This window comes from Bufo gargarizans, chromosome 2 (assembly GCF_014858855.1).
Source record: "Bufo gargarizans isolate SCDJY-AF-19 chromosome 2, ASM1485885v1, whole genome shotgun sequence".
NCBI classification, from domain to species: Eukaryota; Metazoa; Chordata; class Amphibia; order Anura; family Bufonidae; genus Bufo; species Bufo gargarizans.
The window spans coordinates 470592974-470619156 of record NC_058081.1 but is presented as its reverse complement, the minus strand read 5'-3'; the positions used below and the strand labels follow the sequence as shown (position 1 = coordinate 470619156).

The 26183-nt window shown below is 44.3% G+C and overlaps 1 protein-coding gene across 1 annotated transcript in view; it reads left to right on the top strand.

Annotated features, from left to right (window-relative positions):
- The window catches only part of MPPED1 (metallophosphoesterase domain containing 1), a 55236-nt gene that overhangs the window by 17773 nt on the left and 11280 nt on the right, over positions 1 to 26183 (top strand). The window contains exons 2-4 of the mRNA XM_044277845.1: positions 3156 to 3337; positions 16497 to 16722; positions 24885 to 25000. Of these exons, the coding sequence (XP_044133780.1) occupies positions 3156 to 3337; positions 16497 to 16722; positions 24885 to 25000 (524 nt within the window). The remainder of the gene's footprint in view (positions 1 to 3155; positions 3338 to 16496; positions 16723 to 24884; positions 25001 to 26183) is intronic.

Below are 26183 nucleotides of genomic sequence, written 5' to 3'. Positions count from 1 at the left end.
AAATCAATTAATCAATCTATCTATCAATCTATCTATCTATCTCATATATCTATCTATCTATCTATCTCATATCTATCTATCCATCTATCTCATATCTATCTAATATCTATCTATCTAATATCTATCTATCTATCTAATATCTATCTATCTATCTATCTCATATCTATCTCATATCTATCTATCTAATATCTATCTATCTAATATCTATCTAATATCTATCTATCTATCTATCTCATATCTATCTAATATCTATCTATTATCTATCTATCTAATATCTATTATCTATCTATCTAATATCTATCTATCAATCAATCAATCAATCTTCTATCTATCTATCAATAAATCAATTAATCAATCTATCTATCTATCTATCTCATATATCTATCTATCTATCTATCTATCTATCTCATATCTATCTATCTATCTATCTATCTCTCACATTATCTTGTGTATATTATCAATCTTTCCTGCCATTTAAACCTGATCGCTATCGGCAGAATATAAAGAAGGGACTTGCTCCCTTCCAGAGATGGATACATCTATTCTAACAAAACCCAATCCTCCTGACACTGTGTAAATCTTCTGCCATGAAGGGGACAATATCTGCCAATAAAATATGCAAAGCAGCCTCTTCCGTCACATGGTAGAACACATTCTGTGCTGGAGCTATTTTAATCTTCTACATCCAGGGAATCTTCACACGGATTTCAGATTGAAACAAATATTAATAGCAGACTGAGCGAGATACTTGTGTCTCTGAGGCTCCATGACAAACTCAAAGGGGAAGAATTAAAGAATTAGTGTGTGGAACTGTTATTAAAGGGCGATTCTGTTCCCAACCATAAGTGAAAATGTGAGGTGCTTTAATATGAAAGATTGGACAAAAATTTGCATTTTGGCACGAATTCTGAGTGACGGAAATGCTACCTGTTGGGCAGTATCCATTTCCACTTGATGATCCCCCCTGTCCTGTAATATATATATACCGTATACACTGAACAAAAATATAAACGCAACACTTTTGGTTTTGCTCCCATTTTGCATGAGCTGAACTCAAAGATCTGAAACATTTTCTACAAACACAAAACACCTATTACTCTCAAATATTGTTCACAAATCTGTCTAAATCTGTGTTAGTGAGCACTTCTCCTTTGCCGAGATAATCCATCCCACCTCACAGGTGTGGCATATCAAGGTGCTGATTAGACAGCATGAATATTGCACAGGTGTACCTTAGACTGCCCACCATAAAAGGCCACTCTGAAATGTGCACAGTTTTGCCTTACTGGGGGGGGGCAGAAAACCAGTCAGGTTGTTGAATGTGGCCTGTGGAATGTTGGTCCACTCCTCTTCAATAGCTGTGTGAAATTGCAGAATATTGGCAGGAACTGGAACACGCTGTCGTATACGCCGATCCAGAGCATCACAAACATGCTCAGTGGGTGACATGTCCGGTGAGTATGCTGGCCATGCAAGAACTGGGATGTTTTCAGCTTCCAGGAATTGTGTACAGATCCTTGCAATATGGGGCCATGCATTATAATGCTGCAACATGAGGTGATGGTTGTGGATGAATGGCACAACAATGAGCCTCAGGATCTCATCACGGTATCTCTGTGCATTCAACATGCCATCAATAAAATGCACTTGTGTTCGTTGTCCATAACATACGCCTGCCCATACCATAACCCCCCGGCCAGCATGGGCCACTCGATCCACAACGTTGACGTCAGCAAACCGCTCACCCACACAAGGCCACACGCTGTCTGCCATCTGCCCTGAACAGTGGAAACCGGGACTCATCCGTGAACAGAACGCCTCTCCAACGTGCCAGACACCATTGAATGTGAGCATTTGCCCACTCAAGTCGGTTACGATGACAAACTGCAGTCAGGTCCAGACCCCAATGTGGACGACGAGCATGCAGATGAGCTTCCCTGAGACGGTTTCTGACAGTTTGTGCAGAAATTCTTTGGTTATGCAAACCGATTGTTGCTGCAGCTGTCCGGGTGGCTGATCTCAGATGATCATGGAGGTGAACATGCTGGATGTGGAGGTCCTGGGCTGGTGAGGTTACACGTGGTCTGCGGTTGTGAGGCTGGTTGGATGTACTGCCAAATTCTCTGAAACACCTTTGGAGATGGCTTATGGTAGACAAATGAACATTCATTGCACGGGCAACAGCTCTGCTAGACATTCCTGCAGTCAGCATGCCAATTGCACGCTCCCTCAAACATTGCGACATCTGTGGCATTGTGCTGTGTGATCAAACTGCACATTTCAGAGTGGCCTTTTATTGTGGGCAGTCTAAGGCACACCTGTGCAATATTCATGCTGTCTAATCAGCACCTTGATATGCCACCCCTGTGAGGTGGGATGGATTATCTCAGTGCTCACTAACACAGATTTAGACAGATTTGTGAACAATATTTGAGAGTAATGGGTCTTTTGTGTTTGTAGAAAATGTTTCAGATCTTTGAGTTCAGCTCATGCAAAATGGGAGCAAAACCAAAAGTGTTGCATTTATATTTTTGTTCAGTGTATATATAGTGTATAGTATTGATTACCATCAGTAGATATGTATGTGGCACCCCTGGGGCAATATCCCCTCTCCCATATGACTTCGCTGGAGAATAGACTGAACTCCTATACTGTGACATATTCCTTAAGTGGATAACGTCATAACTGGCACCTGATACTTGCTTACCACTGTATGGTTGAGACATGGCTGGGCATCTAGGGTTGACGTGGAGTGGCAGGTGGCCCACACTGGGTCACAATCTAATCCTGGACCTTATACAGTTGGTCTATATTGCGCTCCCAATTAGCGCCACATTAAAACTGTTCTATAGAGAACTTATGTTTTTTTTAACAGAAGATTTTCTATAACCAATCTGTACTTCTTATAACCAATGTGTCCCTTACTACATACTGTATGTACTCAACACATCCCACCTCTTTATTTATCAGTATATGGTACTTTTATTTAGATATTTCTTTATACATTCAGATTGTTTCCCTGAGGTGCCAATTCCTTTAGTAAAAATCCATTAATAAAATCTGTTGATTTTTGGGGCATTTGGACAAATAAAAGTTTAGTTACCCTTTAACTGATTTACTGTGTGTGACCTTATACTACTTGTATATTCCTTCAGGGTAGATCCTGTACCTCATGATGCCCCAAAACCACCTGGGTATACTCGATTTGTCTGTATTTCCGACACCCATTCAAGGACCGATCTCATCCAAATGCCATATGGAGATGTTTTAATTCACGCTGGAGACTTCACAGAGCTTGGGCTACCGAGTGAAGTGAAGAAGTTTAATGACTGGCTTGGTAAGTAATGAAGAAGAACCCTAGAGGAACATAGATTGGACTTTTATCAAATGTTCACTGGATTTATGATAGTTATGAGAAAGATACAAAGTTACAAATAGCCAAAAGGTCATTTTACATTGGAAGACCTTTGATCAGGGTGAACAAGAGATCATTATTGCAATCATCAAATACTCGTACCCTCTCCTACACTTTACATGGGGTGATGTGCATATTTATGCCTGGATAAAAGATCCGACCACTGACAGACAAGCATTTGCTCGATTGTCAGCTGATTGAATGTTTGCACAGGCAATGAACGTGTATTTGCCTGATCGTCAGCTTGTGAAAAGGTGCTAGCAATAACCACATAAATGTGGTAGTTGTAAACTGTCTTTGCATAAGATCAGGTGTGTACAGAGAAGGTCACCTCTGGAAAATGTAAATGCTCTCCCATTCTGGCTCTAAAGGCCTACAATCAGAGAAATGGACGTAGGCAGGAGTAGGAATCTATTTTTTAACAACAGGATCCCTACTCAACGGCGAACACGCAGCGTCACGACACATATTTACATATACATTCACCATATACATGGTACACATAAATACACCATATATACACTACACACACATACCACCCAACTAAGGAGTTAAACTATCAGCGGCGCGCAAAGCAATGGAAGTGAACATCTCTAGCTGCCCTGCCGCCGCCAGAGCACCGGATTGGGACTCAGCCGGTAACACGGTTCTCCGATCCAGTTGTAATTTTAACAACTGGATCTGGAGAACTGGAGGTAACTAGATGAATCCCATGCCTGGACGTAGGAATGTTCGTTCCCAATCATTGACCAATTTAAGTATGCTAAGTGATCACCCAACAAACAAGCAAACACTCATAGTGGTGACTGTACCTTTTATATGGGCACAAAAATCATCACACATCAGCAGCAGATGGCCCCGTTTAAACAGGGATGGACCACCAGCAAACAATGTCATTTTGTGAGGGGGGGTTAGAAAGAGCAATCTCGAGAACAATCATTTATTCAAACCACTCCTGATAATTGCCCTGTGAAAATTAAAGCAAAACAAGCGTCAAATCAGATTTCTATTACGTTAATTTTTACTTGTTCAGACAATTCATCAGCCCGGGTATAAGGGTTACGGCCACGCGGTCAGGGTTCCTGAAGCAGTTTTGCATACGAAAATCGGGAATCGATCATAAAAGAAGAGAAAGTATAAAAGACAGATACAGCTTCTCTTTTTTGAATTCACTACTGGTTTTGGCTTCCATAACTGCATCAGGAAACCTGACTGTGTGGCCGCACCCTAAGTCACCAAATCACATGCTGGATAAGTAGGAATGGTTTTCCCATACTTAATTTACCCATGCCTTGTAGGACAGAATGATGATGTAGAGCTTGGGCTGGGTGTCTGGGAAAGGTAAATGAGACTAACCTCTCACCCTCTATGTCATTGAGGCGGCTTCTGTTGTACATATAGACCTTGCTAGACCTTGCTTGCCTAGTTTTAACTTTAGGTCTTAAACATGATTTATCAAGACCAGCATGTGCTACACTAGTCTTGATAGGGTCTGCGGAGGTATTTATTTCATGATGAGGTACAGACCTTGCCATAAAATACAGTCAGGTCCATAAATATTGGGACATCTACACAATTCTAACATTTTTGGCTCTATACACCACCAGAATAGATTTGAAATGAAACGAACAACATGTGCTTTAACTGCAGACTGTCAGCTTTAATTTGAGGGTATTTACATCCAAATCAGGTAAACGGTGTAGGAATTACAACAGTTTGCATATGTGCCTCCCACTTGTTAAGGAACCAAAAGTAATGGGACAGAATAATAATCATAAATCAAACTTTCACTTTTTAATACTTGGTTGCAAATCCTTTGCAGTCAATTACAGCCTAAAGTCTGGAACGCATAGACATCACCAGATGCTGGGTTTCATCCCTGGTGATGCTCTGCCAGGCCTCTACTGCAACTGTTTTCAGTTCCTGCTTGTTCTTGGGGCATTTTCCATTCAGTTTTGTCTTCAGCAAGTGAAATGCATGCTCAATCGGATTCAGGTCAGGTGATTGACTTGGCCATTGCATAATATTCCACTTCTTTTCCTTAAAAAACTATTTGGTTGCTTTTGCAGTATGCTTTGGGTCATTGTCCATCTGCACTGTGAAGCGCTGTTCAATGAGTTCTGAAGCATTTGGCTGAATATGAGCAGATAATATTGCCCAAAACTCTTCAGAATTCATCCTGCTGCTTTTATCAGCAGTCACATCATCAATAAATACAAGAGAACCAGTTCCATTGGCAGCCATACATGCCCACGCCATGACACTACCACCACCATGCTTCACTGATGAGGTGGTATGCTTAGGATCATGAGCAGTTCCTTTCCTTCTCCATATTCTTCTCTTCCCATCACTCTGGTACAAGTTGATCTTGGTCTCATCTGTCCATAGGATGCTGTTCCAGAACCGTGAAGGTTTTTTTAGATGTCGTTTGGCAAACTCAAATTTTGCCTTCCTGTTTTTGAGGCTCACCAATGGTTTACATCTTGTGGTGAACCCTCTGTATTCACTCTGGTGAAGTCTTCTCTTGATTGTTGACTTTTACACACATACACCTACCTGCTGGAGAGTGTTCTTGATCTGGCCAACTGTTGTGAAGGGTGTTTTCTTCACCAGAGAAAGAATTCTTCGGTCATCCACCACAGTTGTTTTCCGTGGTCTTCCGGGTCTTTTGGTGTTGCTGAGCTCACCAGTGCGTTCCTTCTTTTTAAGAATGTTCCAAACAGTTGTTTTGGCCACACTTAATGTTTTTTCTATCTCTCTGATGGGTTTGTTTTGTTTTTTCAGCCTAATGATGGCTTGCTTCACTGATAGTGACAGCTCTTTGGATCTCATCTTGAGAGTTGACAGCAACAGATTCCAAATGCAAATAGCACACTTGAAATGAACTCTGGACCTTTTATCTGCTCATTGTAATTGGGATAATGAGGGTATAACATGAAGAGGGCATTGGCAATACGTTCGGTCCACCACACCACTTACCATACCTAATCCACCCCCAATCCCATAGAAATAAATACACAACACCACTGCTTGCCGTTTATTAAATAAATACATAACATAATTAACATATAAATTAACCAATGACGAGGGAGGTCCTAGAAGCCCCAATAACCTCATAAACACCAATAAAACCTGCATCTCCATCTTGCCCCCAGCCGCTGAACCCAGCTCGGAGGCAGCAACTGATGGACGCGTAGTTATTTAATACCAGCTCCTCAATGAGAGTCCAGCCCCTCCCGTGGAGCCCTCCCATCCTCAGGTACCACCATATTCTTCCACTTCAAGGACCTCCCCCCGCCTCCACGAGTGCCGCGACAAAAGAAAAAGGAACCCAACCCCAGCCCCCACACCGCAATCACCAAAGGGCCGGGAGGGTGGGCATTTTCTTGCCCTGGCCGCAATGCTCTCTCTCCCGCCTCCTCCTCCCTCACGCCTGCTAGCCACACACCCCGCTCCCCTGGCAACTCGCGCCTAAGCTTTCCCTACCTCCACACTTAACCCCTACCTCGCCTGTCCCTTCACTGCCACCGCCTCTTCAGGAACGGCCTCCCCCACCGCTGCGCTCCTCGTCCGGCCTGACTTGAAGAGGGCATTGGCAATATGTTCGGTCCACCACACCACTTACCATACCTAATCAACCCCCAATCCCATAGAAATAAATACACGACACCACTGCTTGGATTTAATCGGCCACAGCAGCCGTTTATTAAATAAATACATAACATAATTAACATATAAATTAACCAATGACGAGGGAGGTCCTAGAAGCCCCAATAACCTCATAAACACCAATAAAACCTGCGTCTCCATCTTGCCCCCAGCCGTTGAACCCAGCTCGGAGGCAGCAAATGAGAGTTAATACCAGCTCCTCAATGAGAGTCCAGCCCCTCCCGCGGGGCCCTCCCATCCTCAGGTACCACCATATTCTTCCACTTCAAGGACCTCCCCAGCCTCCACGAACGCGCAGCTTGACCTGCGTGTCCCTCCACATCCGTAACGCTGTCTCCACACCACTCTGGAGCCCCAGAGACCACAAATCCGTCCCCACCGCATTCAGATGCACTCCATCTGCTCTCCAAAAAGCACCTTCACCCTTCTCCAGCTCCACATGTCGCACCACCACTGCCCCATTCTTTGCCATAAAACGGCCCACCGCCCTATTCACCTTTATCCGGGCCTTGTTAATACTCTCCACCAACCTTGCCCCCCTCCAAGCAGTCCGCGGAACAATGTCTGACCAAACCGTGACTATACCTGGAAACAGCGCCCAAATCCTCAGCAGATCAAACTTCACGTCCCTAATCAGCCGCCTACCCAAATCGTTGCCCCCTACATGAAGCACCAACACATCCGGCGGGCGATCCAACCGTGCAAAGCGATGAACCTTTCGCAACACTCCCCCCCACAACATCCCCCTAACCCATAACCACCTGACCGTCGCTAACTCCGGACTAAAACCCAACTGGCGCCCACACGGCCGCACATCCGCTCTGATCGCCCCCCAAAAAACATAGGAGTGACCCAAGATCCACACCAAGGCCGCCGCCACACCTGAAAACAACAAAAGAAAAATTAATTAACACAAACGTACCCCCCCGCACCCCACTACAAAAACCCCAACCGAACATACGATTTGAACCGCCCCGACTCCCAACGCCCGATTCTCCTAATCCCATCATCACTGACCCCCAACCTAGCCGCCTCAGTCGCGGCCCCAATCCGAAAAGAATGCCCAGCATAGCCCTTTCCCGGCACACCCAAACCTTTCAAACATTTTTTGAACACTGCCAAAAACTGAAATCTAGACAAAAAGGAACCATCCTCATGCCTAAGAAATGGCAACGAATCCTTTTTAATCCCCGACCCATAAGTACCCACGCACCGCACCGGGCACATACCACAGCCCGGAACCGAAAACAACGCAAACTGCTGCCCCCTACCCTCCTGATCTGTTTTCGACCTCCGAATCCGGACCACAACCCTACCCCCTGCCAGCTCCACATCCTCACACCTCAGCCCCCCTGCTCTGCTAACACTGCCACTCACCAACTTCCCCAATCTGAAGGCCCCAAAGAACGCTAGCACAAAAGCCGCCCTAAACAACCCCAGCTCCCAACCCGACCTACAAATGACACTCAACTGTTCGCCCATCCGCAACAACAGTTCAAAAGACACCGGCCTCCTCTGATCCATCACCTTACCCCCCCCCCCCCTGCGCCAACCCTTCAACACCTGCCGTACCAGGAAACCTTTAGTCAAATCTGGCAGCCCTCGCAACCGAAACCCAAAAGCCACCCCTGCAATAAAACTATTCACTTTTGACACCGTCCAACCCTCCCTCTTCAAACAACCCAGCAACTTCAACAGCCCAACATCCCCACCCCCAACACCAGTCCCTCCGGTCTTATTCCAACACTCCCAGGTCGTCCACGCCTTACCATACTCCCTCCAAGTACCCGGACTCAGCGAATCCCTCAACAACCCCATCACTTCTCCTCCAGGATCCCCCAGAGCCACGGCGGACACTCCAGACCCTACACATCCGCTTCTGGCGCTAGAAGCCAGAACTGCTCCCACTGTGAACGAGAAAGAGAATCCGCCACAGAATTAGACACACCAGCCACATGCACCGCCACCAACCACACATTAATCGACAAACAACGCAACACCAAAAACTGAAAAAGCCGAACCACTGGCGGAGAAGACGCTGACAAACTGTTAATAGCCTGAACCACCCCAAGATTGTCGCAATGAAACCGCACCTTCCGATTCCCAAATTTCTCCCCCCACAACACAACCGCCATGACAATGGGAAAAAGCTCTAACAACGCCATATTCCTCACCCAACCCCGAGTCACCCACGCCTCCGGCCACCTACCCGCACACCATTGCCCCTGGCAATAAGCCCCAAACCCCACCCCCCCCGACGCGTCTGTATACAACTCGAAATCCGCGCTATCGCACAACTCCCCCATCACGAACGTCCGCCCATGTACTGCCCCAAAAATTCCGCCCACACCCTCAGATCCCCTTTTAGCTCTTTCCCCAACCTTATGAAGTGATGAGGCGCCGACACCCCTGACGTTGCAGCAGCCAACCGCCTACAGAAAATCCTCCCCATCGGCATAATCTGACATGCGAAATTAAGCTTCCCCAACAACGACTGCAAATCCCGCAACCTAATCTTCTCCTTCCCTATGGCCCAATCAATCCCACGGCGCAAATCCAGTAACTTATCCTCCGGAAGCCTACACTCCGTCCGCTCAGTATCTATGACAATCCCCAGAAAACATAACTCCGTCACCGGACCCACAGTCTTCTCCCGCGCTAACGGCACTCCAAAACGCGCAAAAACCGACTGCACCGTGTGCAACAACAAAGAACAAACCCGCGAATCCGCCGGCCCCAAACACAAAAAGTTGTCCAGGTAATGTATAATTGACGAACAACCCGACACTTCAATCACCACCCACTCCAAAAATGAGCTAAAAGTCTCAAAATACGCACACGAGAGGGAGCACCCTATAGGCAAACACCTATCGACAAAATACTCCCCCTCCCAAAAACAGCCCAACAAACCCATGCTCTCCACGTGAACCGGAAGCAAACGAAAAGCTGCCTCAACATCAACCTTTGCCAACAACGTCCCCCGCCCCCACCGCCTCATCCACCTAACAGCCGCGTCAAAGGAAGTAAAGACCACCGAACAAAGCTCAGGATCAATACCGTCATTGACCGATTCACCTTTCGGGTAAGACAAATGATGAATGAGCCGAAACTTATTTGGCTCCTTCTTCGGCACCACCCCCAAAGGAGACACCTTAAGATTCGGAAGCGGCGGCTCCCTGAACGGGCCCGCCATCCGCCCCAACTCAACCTCCCTCCTCAATTTGTCCCCCACCACTCCCCCATGCTCAAGCGCAGACCTAAGGTTCTTGTGAATAATAGGCCCCGCCGCCACCACCGAAGGAATACGAAATCCAAACCTAAAACCATCCCCCAACAACCTGGCCGCCTCCTGATCCGGATACCTATTTAGAAACTCCTGCATCTCGTCCACCGGCACCAGAGTCAGTCCCTTTTCCTAGACGCGTTTCAGAACCGTAGTTCCTTCCTCAGTAGGCAAATGTGAAATGCTCATTTCACATTTGCCTACTGAGGAAGGAACTACGGTTCTGAAACGCGTCTAGGATAAATCAGTGTGAATTGGACCCAGCCAGTGGTGCGTTATTTCTGCCTAAGCGCAAAAAAAGGATCCTTGCTATTTATCATCGAGAAACCACCCGAGAAAAATCTATGCGGTAACGGCAGCGATTTAATTCACAAAAGTGGACTGACTTAATTAGCATCTAAACAGTTCCAGTGAAGGGGAATTGAACCCCGTACCGGTATAGCTCTGCTACACGAACCCCCGCTACTCCGATCGGCGCAGGTGGATGTCATCACCGACCAAGCGAACCATCTATAGGTCAGGTCACGTGAGACGCCGAGAAGGAGAAGCGGTGATACTACCTCGTGGCAGGAGGTAGTCAGCGAATACCGCTACGAAAACAAGTACAAAGTACTTTCTGGACGCTATAAGAACATACCGTGGACCGCAGGGTGGATATCTTCTTACCGACTGGTATGTTGAGTACTTGGCAAGTTATTTCATGATTATCTGAACATTGTCAAAGTACGGATTCAATGCGCTATTGACTGACACCACACAGCATAATCAAGTGGTCCTATTATCCCTTTGGAGTACTCCTGTTGGTTGGGTATATGCGTGAGCTCCGCATTTAAAATACCCACCTATTTATGCTATTGTGATATACTATTAGGATATGTTTAATATCTAGTGGGCAATTTATTTTTATCATTTTATAACTGCAATAGTAAATAATTGTGATTTTTATCAAGTGTAATAAATGCAAAAATACTGTGAGCCAGTCTGATTGTTTTTTCAATATTTTTTTTAATACTCACCTCAGCTGCTGCAGAACATTATAATAGTGACAAGGGAACTACAAGTCTCATCATCACCAGATTATTATTGGAAATTAGGGAGCAACACAGGGAGAGGTGAAAGTGGAGAGAACTACAATTTCCAGCATGTCCAGGCTGTTATGATCAGATACAAGTAGATATTACACAGAGTATAAGGCCGGGTTCATATCACCATTTAGTTTTCAGTTCTTCTGATCCGTCAGATGAACAGAAAAATAAAGAAAAAAAATGATCAGTTATGCACATTTGGCATCCGTTTATGCCATATCTGTCGGAGATCCGTTATTTTAGACAGAAAAAAGTCCTGCATGCAAAACGGAAAACTAAACTGTGATGAGAATCCAGCCTAAGAAAAGAGAACTACAACTCTCAGCATGTCCAGATTATAGGACATCATCTAGTTGTACCAGGTAGGAGCTTTAAAAAGAAATAACTATAACCCCCAGTATGGCCAGACTTATTATGGGGCATCAGTATACATTTAAAAGAGGGGGTATAGGAGGAGAGAACTACAACTCCCAGCATTACTAGCCTGTACTAGGGCATACGTTTAAATTACATTGAGAAACATATAATACGACAAAACTACAACTCCCAGCTTTTCTAGGATGTTATGGGTTATCCCAGAACACCACTAACCTCTCCTCCAGGCACCACACAGAAGCTCCGCCCCCTCACAGTGATATGCCACAGGTCTTTCACCAGTCCTCTGCACTGGTCACATGATGATGACATCACCAAAGGTCCTTTAGACTTCTGCTGCTCTGCTATTTATTGGCTTCCTGCACTGGTCACATGGTTGATGACATCACCATAGGTCCTTTAGATTTCTGCTGCTCTGCTATTCATTGGCTTCCTGCACTGGTCACATGGTTGATGACATCACCAAAGGTCCTTCTCCACCTCTTACTTTCTCAGGTAGCCATACAAGTGTAATTAGTGGGCGGGGCCTATCGTCCACTGCGGGCCCCCTTCCCCCAGGGGCCCTATAGCAGCTGCATGGTCTGCCTCTATTGGAGGTACGCCACTGGCTTGCAGCCAATTAGCAAATGTGCGCGGGATCAACCGATGCCGCCGCTTATCCTCCTCCTCCACCTTCTTACCCTCATCCTTCTTCCCCCTATCCAAGGTAAACCTTTCCAATGGGAGCAGCGAAAAAATCTCCACATACTCTCCATATCCTCTCCCCCACCTCCTGCTTCAAATGAGCCCCCAGAGGGCCCTCAAAGCACACATACACCTCGCCGCGCGCCCTGTCATCCAACCTCTGCCCCTCCTCATCCCCCCCCAACCTGAGTCTCAACCGACATCGACCCAGCCGCCCCCCCCGGCGTCCCAGCCACTGACCCCGGCAACACTCCCCATCCCGGCAATGGCGACCCCCCGCCCGACCCCAAACTAGACAACCATCCCGCCAGCCCACCCAAAAACTGCCCCAACCCCTTACCTAACTCGCCCATGGCCGCCCCACCCCCAGCACCCCCCACCGGGAAGCCCTGCGCTAAAATGGGACCCCATGCAATCTCACCAGGCACCACGGGCGCTGTGACTCCCGCTGCCGCCGATCCAGACTCCCATCGCACCGACACTTCACCGGCGTAGCTCCTGGACGTCGACGGCTGCTCTTCCTGGACCACCTGCACGACCCTCTGGACCACGCTGGAAGGCCCACGGGCCGGAAACGCAGCGTCCGCGACGACGAGAGGACACTCTTCATCTCCGCCTTGATCTTCCCTGGGCCTGCACGGGTATTCCCCTCCATCCCATGCAGCCCGAGGCACCCGGATCCCATCATGAAGCAGAATGGACCGCCTGCTGTAGGAAGGCCGGGGCCGGTCCACCGTTCCTGGTCCCGCATCCACCGTGACTGCCGCAGGGAGCGGGGGAGGGGGCGTCCCGCTCCTCTCAGGGCCCCGCCGTGTAGTGGGATTCCTCCCGCGGCGAGAGCGACTCGCTGATGGCTGAGCGGCCACTCTCTGCCGCAGAGGGTCTGCAGAGGGGCTCCCTACTCGGCGCCGGACCCGGGGGGTGCTTTCAGGGCTGAGGCGCGCCGGTGGGTGTCCCCGCCGCGGCCGGGCCGCCCGTTCAAGAGGGGTAGCCACAGGAGCAGGCAAAACTCTGCACGCACCCACCTGCTCCTGCAGCCAGCCAGGCCCCCGCACCTCCGCCTCTCTCCTCAGACACTCCAGCATCTCCTCCACCGAGATCACCGGCGCCGCCATCTCACAGCCTGACCGCTCCGTTTTCTTGCCCTGGCCGCAATGCTCTCTCTCCCACCTCCTCCTCCCTCACGCCTGCTAGCCACACCCCCCGCTCCCCTGGCAACTCACGCCTAAGCTTTCCCTACCTCCACACTTAACCCCTACCTCGCCTGTCCCTTCACTGCCACTGCCTCTTCATGAACGGCCTCCCCCACCGCTGCGCTCCTCGTCCGGCCTCACACCTGGCCATGGAACAGCTGAGAAGCCAATTGTCCCATTACTTTTGGTTCCTTAACAAGTGGGAGGCACATATGCAAACTGTTGTAATTCCTACACCATTCACCTGATTTGGATGTAAATACCCTCAAATAAAGCTGACAGTCTGCAGTTAAAGCACATCTTGTTTGTTTCATTTCAAATCCATTGTGGTAGTGTATAGAGCCGAAAATGTTAGAATTGTGTCGATGTCCCAATATTTATGGACCTGACTGTAAATGCCTCCTACAGCAGTCCGTGTACCAGACTGAAATCTATTCCAGTCATCATTTACACTAGTTTCTAATGTAAATGATGGTAAAATGTGCCAGGAACTATGGCCCCACCCACACATCACCCTAGCGACGCCCTTCTTGTAAATTAGCAAGAGCAGTGTAAAAACAACAGTTGCGACTAGATTTAGTCGCAATGGTGTTTAAACCAGATTTTTTGCCTTTTTTTTTTACACCAAAAACATGGTTTTGGGAAATGGGAACTTCTCCCTATGTTCTTTGGCAAGCAGAAAAGATCCTTGATCTACCCAAATACATAGCTCCATAACAAGCTGTAGATGTGTTTGGCAAACTCAGCCACATTCATACATGTGTGGACACCGTGTAGTGTTTTGGGTGAAGTTTAATTCATCATCCACATTTTTACTGAAAACTTTGTGCACACTAAGTCTGTAATTCTTCATCCCTACCCCATCAACGTTAAGCCTTAATCATGCCACTGTGTTATGGCCCATTCACATGACCGTATGGCCATCGTGCCTGTGTGCCAGACCACAAGCAGTGGATCTGCAAAACACGTGAACCGGCCATGTGAACTCCACATAGCGGATGCAGACCCTTTGACTTGAATGGGTCCACGATCTGCAAGATATGGAAAAATAAAGAACATGTCTTGTCTTTTGCCTATCTTGCGGATCACATGCAGCAACACGGGCACGGCGACCATACAGTCGTGTAAATGGGCATTCACATGACTGTATGTATTTTGTGATTCGCAAAATGAATTTTTTTTGCAGATCCATTTTAACAATGTATATTCTTGTCTCCAAATGGACAAGAATAGGACATGTTCTATCTTTTTTGCGGGACTATGGTTGTATGGTGTCTAGTGCATGCTTGTGATACTGATCATGATATTACTTTTCCCTCATTGACTTTGTGAGACTTTCCAACAAAAAGATTGTGTCATGCTCCATTGTTCCCCATATTATGGATGTATTTTATCCTTTAAGTATTGATACTAGGGGTGGATAAAGGGGTATATGGCAGCACATGGAGTGACTATGGGACTCATAATATGGCCATTGCCATGTACATGAGCTATTAGTGTAAAACTTGGGCTTTAGGCAACCTCCATATAGGGAAACTTCAGAAAAAATCGATAGGAAAGATACATATATTCTTTACAGATCGTACACTTCCTAGGCAGACGATGAAAGTACTCAATATATTAGGGGAGATTTATCAAATCTGGTGTAAAGGAAAACTGGCTTTAATGTCCATTGGAACTAATCAGATTCCACCTTTCATTTTCCAAAGGAGCTCTGAAAATGAAAGGTGGAATCTGATGTGGTTATGGGCAACTAAACCTGTTCTACTTTACACCACTTTTGATAAATCTTCCCCAATGTGTTCTGATGTATCTAAAGAAGCGTATAGAGTTATTTATGTACATTCAATGTATGAGGCACTCCACAGCTAATGCAATGATCAAATTTAGGGCCCACTGTTACCTATGGCGTCAACCGTGTCCGTTAAACCATGTCAACCCATTGTTTTGTAACGGAATAGAAGGGGAATGTGGGTACCTGTAGACTCAACGACAACCATATGGAATGCTTATTGATAGGAACACTACTGTCCCATAATAATCTTATTGCGAAAAATAGGGAAATATGAACATTTTGAAGTGGACTGTGCATAACTTATAAAGTCTTTTATTTTCCTGGGGTAAAGATTCAGTTTCCTAAATATGAGTATCCTGGCAGAAGCAGAGTGCTTGTTGCCCCCTTTCCTGCATTGTTGGCAACAGTCTTGAATTTGGCAGGATTGACAAAAAAAAAAAGACACTTTGGCTTGTCCCAGCCCAGAAGTGGCGATTCTAGGCTGGATTTGGATGTTCAAATGCCTTGAATTTACCAACACAAATGTTAGTAAGGGCGGGTTCGCACTTGTGTTAGGGTATTCCGTTATAGGTTCCTTTATAACGGAATATAATGGAATTCTCGGACGGAATGCAAAACGGAAATCTTTAAGAGCCATTCCATTTTGATCCGTCATAATAGAAGTCTATGGGCAGCATAATGGATCCGTCCTGGTTTCCGTTATGCGGGACGAAAAACAAAGTCCTGTCGATAACGGAATACTCTAACGCAAGTGCGAACCCGTCCTAAGCATGTCTTCCTGGCACTGGGCACCTGGAGCACATTCCCCTACCAACCCCCTCTAACTATATGCCCCTACAAAACTGACGCTCATATTCGGTGACCCTGTACATGTATTATTTGGTATGCTGTTGTACTTTATCTATGTTTCTAGCATGTAAAGATGAATCCTGTTTTGTTACCATAGAGCTATTCTTACACATCAGTACCTAACGCTGTATAATGTATTCTCTCATAGGAGGCCTTCCGTATGAGTATAAAATAGTAATTGCCGGCAATCACGAGTTGACATTTGACCACGAGTTCATGGCAGACTTAATCAAACAAGATTTCTATTATTTTCCTTCTGTGTCGAAACTGAAGCCGGAGAATTATGAAAATGTTCAGTCTTTGCTCACAAACTGCATCTATCTCCAAGATTCTGAAGTTACTGTGCGAGGATTTCGGATATACGGCTCCCCATGGTAAGACCAACTTATTAAAAGCAGGAGAAGCCAACGTACACCATCTTCCATCAGAGAGGAGAAGGGACAGAGGTGTGAGGCTTATCACATTCTGGTATTCTAATGTACGGCATCATAAAAATGCTGCATTCACTGTAGGCCAGCGACTATGGTCATGTTTAATCATGGGATGTACAATTATTACCAGTAACCAGGAGTATTCCAACCCTCATCATGTAATGGAAGGGAAATTACACTTTCTTGGTCACACTGATAGTAAAATCCAATCTGGGGACATTCAACGAAGAAGTCAGTAAGTCCTACCAGATGCTATAGTCAAGAGGGTTCTCTGGTTTTAGCAGATTAGGGTCTTTTTTGGTATACTCATGAATTTAAAGGGGCTGTCTCATCTCAGCTAATTTTGCGAGATGAAGGCTTGTCTAGCCAAACACTGCCCCTGCGTTGCCACTGCAGGGGAAATGTAAGCTTACATGACGTCCATTCAGATGAATGGCCATCCATCTGTGGACAGCTCAAAACAGCAACCCCCTCAGTGATGTCCATATGATCTAATAACGCATTCCGACATGGGTTGTCATGAAGAAACAACCATATTGTGTTTCCACAGAATTTTTCAATTTCTTTGCTAATAAAATTGTGTACCAGAGAGAAAAATGTCACCAACAAAATACAGGAGGCAGTCTCTGTTCAGACAAGCTCGTGCCTGTGTACTGTAAATATGGGAAGGATATGAACCACCTGGAGTGCGAGCTTAATAAAGAAAGGATTCAGCTATCTGGAAGTAAATTGTTTTCCAGATTACTTACTAGAAGAAGGAATCAGTTTCTGCAGGAGTTACAGTGGCCCCGGCTGCAACTTGAGAACATAACAAATAAATATGGAAATTTGCATTATTTTTGTCCGGTTAAGAAGAATCTTCCTGCAAATTTACAATCTGATGGAGTCAATCTGTGACTCATTACATTCCTCAGCAAAGCCGTGTTTTTTGTAGATACCCAATTGAAAATCTCTGTCGGCTTCATACAAATCCCTGTGGCTTTTCATTGCAGTAAATGTCTTAGAAGAGGTTTTCCTTTTTGTAGTGTCTGTATAGACAGTGCAGCAGGGTGTGTGTGCTTTATAGCAAAGTTAATGGATAGAAACGTATTCATATAGTTATGCAGGAAGAGATGTACAGCTGCAGAGAGCAGTGTGTGACAGAGGAGCTTCATACAGAGCCTAATTTGTGTGCATAATGCTACCGTCCTGCATTATACAACAGAGCTGCCTTAGATCCCCCTTCTAGTAATAATGATATGGCTCTGTTCATACTGTCCCAATCTACACAGTAAAGCTAATAAGTGACATGCAGACAATAGGGAATGTCAACTTACTGCACATAATCTACTGGCCAGTGTGAATAACAAAATACTGGATATAGTAAATGGCGGCTCACCCTACACTACTAGTGGACCTAGGTGCTCTTGTGCCAGGACTGCCCCACAGTCCTTTAAGGAGATGTACCAGGTAAATATATGGAGTGGAACAGGCACTCTATTACCTGAAGCTGCAAAGGGGTGTTTCTATAGGTCAATGAGATGTTTAGATACAGTGCGCGATGAGACAATGTATCGTATAAAAATATATTTATTGAATTAAATTCACATGATTAATCATGTGAATTGGATGTTCTAATAATTAAAAAACTATATTTTTATACAATATATTGTCTCATCGCGCACTGTATCTAAACATCACATTGACCTATAGAAACACCCTTTTGCAGCTTCAGGTGATAAAGTGCCTGTTCCACTCCATATACCGTACTTACCCAAGAGCAAAATACTGTTTGAGAATGTATGATCACATAAAAGAAATTTTAAAAAAACACAAAAAAATTAAAAAAATGTATTCCCTTTTAAAGAGAAACGTTTTTTAAAAACAAAATAAACAAGACTTCCATTAGTAAGAAATCATTAGAGAATCCTCTATATGAAAATTTGTTTTTGTATTTGTCACGTGTGCATGGACACAGATCCATGGGGTTAATCTATGTTTACTCACTCACCCTTGCTCTCACCTTGCATTTAGGGTGCATATTGAGAATAGACACACCCCTATATGTAGGAAACCCAGCATACACACTCTGAGGGGCATTTATTAATATATTTGCGGTACAATAGTGGCATAAACAAGTTGCAAATTATGGTGAGCACCATATGTGAGCACTTATCTGTGACTTTTTAAACTTAGAAAAGTGGATTTACTATAACTTATGCACATCTCACGCCGGTGCAGAGGGATCAAGACTCGCATTTGGGAAGAAAGGGATGTAAGGCAGCTATCCTATAAGTCAATGTTGAACCCTTTAAATAGGCCTTGAGACATGACTCGGATATTAAATAAGCCAGCACCTCATCTGCAGACAGCTGTTTCGGGGTATTGGAACACCAGTCTTGTTAAATACACCTCACTCTGTCCTCCATCAGTCAAATGCCTAAACACAAAGACTATGGATTCTTGTAGGGCATACAATATCTAAGGGTCTTACAATTTTAAGCTTTAATAGAAAAGGTGCAGTGCTGTCAAATGTAAAAAGAGAGACAAAATAAAATGCCATATAAAACAAAAAGCAAAACAGTAATAAAATAAAAGAACTATACTTTATTGTTTTAAATATGTTTTATTCTTTCATCTATTGTTCCAGTTTTCAAAACTGTCTAGTAATTTACGGTATTAGGCAAAAATGAGTTTGATAACTGGACAGTTGGTAATAAGGGATAATAATACTCTTGCTCCAATACATACAGCAGTTGATTGCTTTTTCTAAAGAAATTAATCATTTTGTGGCCAGTGACATATAGACATTTCACCTTTCATTACAGTGCTCAGCATATATTAGGTAAGCCTAAAATTTTTGGACATGTTGCCCAGTAAGAGTTGCTGCAGTCAACGCACTACATGGTTAAGTGAGTTTAGTTGTCTGCCAATATAATTGGTTTACTGTGCCTTGTGCTGTGACTGAATTTGTTATTGGGAAGGCACTGTTGTTGGGTTTATTTTGCAGGCTTTGTCATGTGAAAAATGTGACTGGTTCTTTTCGGGGGTTTTATGAAGGGAGGTGTAAGCCTCTCATTTAAAGATGGAAGTATCTGACACTATCATTGGGGCAACAAGTCCAGTTTGTTATGGTGACACTTTGTATGGAATTAGTTTGGGAGCACTCTGGTTGTGGGGAGGTGTGGCTGGTACTGTTATGGGGCACTGTGGGAATATCATTGGTTCACTGTGATTGCTTCATTATGGGGACAATGCAGCTAGAATTACTTCTCATTTGTTATGACTGCCTCTGCTATTAGGTTTCTGTAGCTGCTACTATTGTGGGGGTGCTGTGTCTAGTACTTTGTTGGTGTAACTGATTGACATTTTCATTGACAGCACAGTACTGGTAACATTTTTACTTTTTACAATGTTCTTTCTTTATTTTTTTTTATTTTTTGCATTGTACTTTAGATAATTTTTATCTCCCTGGGAGAAGTTGCACAGTTCCACAAAATAGTTTTCAGATTGATGCCTTAAGAGGTAGCCAGTGAAAGCTTTCAGTATTAAGGCTGCTGTTCCTTCTGAGTGAATGACAAATCTCATTTATTCTGAGCGCGCTGCCCGCAGCCAGCCGCACGCAGCAGGAATTATGTCATGATTACTGTGGTTTTATCTGCTACAAGTGGGAATAACCGCGACGCTAGTGTTCCTTTCACTGTCATATGTATATATTTATAAGTGCGGTAGGAAGAAAATACCTGCCATGTGCATCCTTTCTTATCACTGAGGTCATTGTGCTCAAGTGCAGTTGGGATAAATGTATAAATTATTCAAGTAGCTGGATAAATGAGCGGCTGAACCGCCCTGCGCAGAACATTGTAAAGACCCAGGAAATGTGGGATTTGGGAAAGCGGATCATATTTGTCTCAGGTATGAGGCCTACTGTATGGACCAAATGCCACAAGAGAAACTATGGTTCACTGCTTTTTGCAACTGTATTTTGTATTTTTGCGGTTGCCCTTTATTCAGTAATGAGTAAGGATTGTTAACTTGAGATCCAAAGTGCGTCGATTTTGCATCCGTCTTGTTTTGTATGGATTTTACTGCATCGAAAAAAAGGATATCGTTTTGTCAGAAGCTGGATCCTTCGACTTTTTACACAAATGAGTGGTTATAAGCTGTAAAGAGTTAAGGGCTATACATCTAGCCATCAGAGCAGCAACCTGATGGACTCAGTGTGAAATTGAGCGTAAGATACTCAGCTGATAGACTAAAACTTAACCCTGTAGTACAAAATTGTTCACAATATTTAATTAAGACCAATTGTAAATGTGCATGGAGAACATTTCAACTCTAATTTTCTCATCTTAACTGTTTATGCCATATCCATAAGCTATGCCACAAATGCCTGATAAGTGGTGGATCCTTTAGGACTCTCAAAAAGTGAGGGAGAACAGGATCCAATGACCCTGGCTCACAGAATTATACTGTCTGCTTTCCTCATAAATGTTAATGAAGAAGTGACCATAGCCCCACACGTGGCACTTGCTCCTATCAGGTTTTTATGGTATATCTTATGAGCCATAATGCAGAACTGGTATAGGAACATCTCTCTCTTTTGAGGACCAGGTTCCACCATGCATTCTACTGACAGCCCATTGATTTCATTGTAATGCTTAATTTACCCTGAAGCCTCTTTGCTACAGTAAGTGACCATTGCTTCTGGATACACCACCACCTATGTTAAAAACGTGTGTACTCTGGCAGAGGTAGAATTGCTAAAACATGGAAAACCACATAGCAGATCCACATATTACCAGAATACTCTCCAACATTCAGGGGTCAACAATCTTAACACATGTAAAACGGTATATGCAGTGTGTCATACGGTATGTGCGGTGGACCAAAGCCCCAAAGTTCCTTACTATAATCTACAGATATTTTTACAAGGGTCTCAGCCAAGTATACCCCAATTACACACAGACACATGGTTAGCAGTTTCACCAAGTCCCTGCTTCCCGAGGGTTTTCAAATGTCCCTCTGCCATATAAGATTACTACAGTATTGTGGCCCAGATGCTTCAAACAATGGGCCAGATTTATCACTGACTCTGACAGCTCACTCCACTTTCACATATGGCTAAAGTCAGTTTTAGCCAAGTCAGATTTATGATCGGCCCTTTAAGACTGTAATAAATGTGGTTTGACGGTAGCAGTTTATCCGTCAGTAAGCAGCTTTACAAAAGTCGCACATCTTTATGAAAAAGTCGCACGTTTTTATGAAAAAGTCGCATGTTCTATTAAAAAGTCTCATAAGATAAGCATGGTCCTCACTGGAGTGAAATTGCGACTTTTTTGCGACTTTTTAAATAGTCCCAATAGTAAATCTATCTAGAGATTCATTTACATAAGAAAACACGCCCACTTTCAGAAAACTGGCGAGCATAGTGCAGAGCAGAAAAAATTTCGCAAATTTTTGCGCAGTTTAAGCAATTGCGCAAAAATTTGCGACTTTTTCACTCCATTATTCTGACTTGAGCTAATGATAAATCTGGCCCAATGTCTCTGCTGACAAAGATACCCCAAGCAGGGGCGTAGTTTTAGGGGGTGCAGAGGTAGAAGTCGCTACTGGGCCCAGGAGCCTGGGGGGGCCCAAAGACCCTTGGGCCACATAAGAAGACACCGGTATTATAGAAAGTGCATGCTGGTCAAGTTACACCTCTGGCTGGAGGGAAGGGGTTAGGTCAAGAATTTGACATGGGAGGAGTGCTGTTTCAATTTTTGCCTCAGGGAGCACAAAGGCTATGTGCTCCCCTGCTCCTGGCCACAAGGCACTGAGGGAAGAGGGGCCCAAGCTGAACTCTCGCACCAGGGCCCATGAGCCTTAAGCTACGCCCCTGACCCCAAGAATGGTGTGTCATGCATACATGTCCCTTTAACAGTGTGTCAGTTACAGTGCGTCCATCCCAGATGTCCCCACAACAGTGTGCCAGCCACATATACTCCAATAAGTGTGCCAGCTACAAATTGCCCTACACAGTGTGTTCTCCTCAGCTTCCCCCACAACAGTGTGCTCTGGAGGTTGTGGAAGAATCAGTTGTAGTTTTAACAGGCCGTTTTGTTCTGTTATCCAAAATAGAGGGTCCAGAGATGGCACCAGGCGTCAGGGACATTGGATATACTGTGACTGTGGTGACAAAACTGCAGAAACTGGCCGTGTGTGAGCTCAGCCTGAAACTCAGATTTTCTGCCTCGAAACGACCTCTGCAATTAATGGAGACGATTGTAGGAGCATTTAGAAGTAAATAGGGATTAATAATACTTTGCTGCAGGCCATGTGGGATAATAAAGGCTTCCCCGGAGCTATCATTGTGGTTAATAGGCAATAAATATGAAGGTTACTGGAAAATAACAGATATCACTCCATGGTCAGACTAGTTTTGCTCGCTGTCGCCAGCCCTTTATAGGAGACCTCGGACTATAGGTAAAGTTTGCATTAATTTTCCCCAGGGTTTGAATTTTACATCCTAATTTTCCACTAAATGAGACATCTGTTTCTGAGAAGAGAATATTCGATGGTTTCCATGGTAACCATCATTCTGAGTATGAAATTTATTCGAATGGTTACCTCAGAAAAGAAAAGCAAATTTCTTAGAGTGAGATTGTGAATATTCAGCTTTTGGTGTCTTTCTTTCGTAATTGAGGAACAAATCTTAAACTATTAATGAGCAGAATTTTGTGCTGTATGTTGTGGTAATTATACATTTTTATTGATTCTCCAGAACAACCAATCAGGTTGCTGCTTTCATGTTCAAGCATAGAGCAGAAAAATAAGCCACAGGACCTGATTGGTTGTTGGTGAGTTCAATTGTGAGCAACAATTTTTTTTCACCTCAATATTCTCCTCTATAAGTTATCTAAAAGTTACATTTCTACGGGGCAGGTGGGGGGTGGAAAGAGTAACCACAAAAAATAATTCATATCTGATTGTTGTGTTAAACGGATGATTTTAGTAACATAGATCGGACCATCTAATATTTGAATCACCATCCATGATACATTTTAAAGGGGTTTTCTAGTTTACATCGACATTTTGTTCTTTTGCCTTTATTGCTCCTATCTTCTGTTCTGGGCAGTGGTCACATGACCATGTCCATGCAGCTCTTTCCCATTTCCTGTGATTTTATGTCCATGGGCGTGTCAAAGCAGCGACAGGGGCGGTGAAAAGGGAGGAGTGTTTATCTGAGTGGGAGGAGCTATAAACTAGCTGGATATTGTTAGAGGCAGTGCTGGAGCTGTGTCAGAGAAAGGAGAAGTGCATCATGGGTTTGGTTGGATACAGCAACAGGAAGTGCTACATACAGGATGGAAAAAAAAAAAGATTGGTTTAATGGTGAAAATGTCAGGAGAGTCCAAACAAAAAATAATAATAATGGGGAAGATGTACATGAGATAAGCAACTACATGAGTATATCTGTGAAACACCATAGTAAACTCTTTTAAGAATGCATACAATTTTTCCCCCCCAGAAACACCCATTTTGGTGGGACATTTGCATAATCTCCACCCCAGGAAGGCACATCTTGCGTGGCAGTCATATAAGGAGGCATAAATCACACAATAATGTAGCATTCTCTTTTTGCAAATAAAGCGATTATACATAATTAGGGGCCGGCCCTTCTGATCCACAAAATGCGGAATGCACACGGCTAGTGTCCTTGTTTTGCGGATCCCCATTTTTCAGGACCGTGAAACGTTCAATGGTCGTGTGTATTCCAAATTTTGTGGAACGGAAGGGACGGCCCCTAATAGAACTTTCCTATCCTTGTCCGTAATGCGGACAATCATTGGACATGTTGTCGTCTTTTGTGGAACAGCCATGCGGACAAATGGAAACGGAATGCAGACAGAGTAATTTCCGTTTTTTTACGGCCCCGTTGAAGTGACTGGTTCCACATACAACCCACATACAAAAAAAAAGAGAAATGGACAGGGAAAAAATATGGTCATGTGTATGGACCCTTAGAAAAATATGGCTCATTTCTTCCAGAAGCAGCGCCACACCTGCCCAGGGGTTGTATCTGGTATTGCAGCTTGAAGCAAATGGGGCAGTTTCTGATGACATGTTCTTTTCATTTACAGGCAGCCGTGGTTCTATGGATGGGGATTTAACCTCCCTCGTGGGCAGGCTTTATTAGACAAGTGGAACCTCATTCCAGAAAGCACAGACATCCTTGTAACACATGGACCACCCCTTGGTAAGAAAAGATTGAAATAGAACACAAACACATAAAAAAAAAAAAATGACATTTTAAGCTTTCCCACAGCCATAACAGTCATAATTGGTCCCTCTGCCACATAAGAGTTTGTTGTGTCGAACCCCCGCCGATCAGCTGCGGATTACCTATCCTGAGGATAGGTCATCCTTTAGTAAAGGCTGGACAACATGAGCTACACTAAAATACTGTGTCATATTCAGTGGAACGTCATCTTAAAATAAATCTATTTGATCATTTTCCATTGGCGCCAGAGCTCTACAGTCCTCTGGACATTTTGATTTCTGAAAGTAGGAAGTGGCATTTAGGAAGCGGTTTTATCCTTTTTGTCTTCCTCTTGATGGCAGCTGCTTTTGAAACAGATGATAAATTTGGAAGCGCAGAAAGAAAGCCAATGAGGTTCATTCTATAGGATGGAGACTGTCAGGGAACAATTAGACTCGTATTTACTGCATGTAAAAGACGCTGATGAAAGTGCTCGGCGCGGAGTGACTGTCATCCAGCATATAGGAGTTAACCTTTACACTGCTGAGACAAACTGTGCCATAGTAATGTTACTGGGAATTGTGTGGTAAATTCTTATACCTTATGTGTGGGTCATGTAACTAGGATAGGAAAAAAGGCGCAGAATCGTCTCAGCTATCAGACATATTGATATAAAAAAAAAATCTCGCAATGTATGAGGAATATGTCCTAAGGACAACGTAATTGCTGCTAACTTGCTGACAATTTTTGTCTTTTGTTCCTAAGAAGAGCCCTCCCCATACACCCATACGAGTCTCATAAAGGGGGCCCCACTTAACGCCACCTCTACAGGTCCTCCATAAAAGTGGCTCCTGTAAATGGAAGGCCATATGTGTCTGACTAGAAGTGGCTCCTCCATTTCCTCAGTGATTGACCCCTTACCCCAAGATGATAAATGCTGATTTCAAGGTTTAGAGAATTAATTGCTGTGACACTTGCTGCCCCTATATACCGTATATATTCATGAGAAAACCCCTTTAATTCATAAGGAGTTATCCACTGCACAGATAACAGTGATCAGGTATTAGTTTTCAGACCAAGCCTCGGGGACTTGAAAGGGGTTGTGTTACTCAGCAAATTGCATTTATCATGTAGAGAAAGTTAATACAAGGCATTTACTAATGTATTGTTATTGTTCATA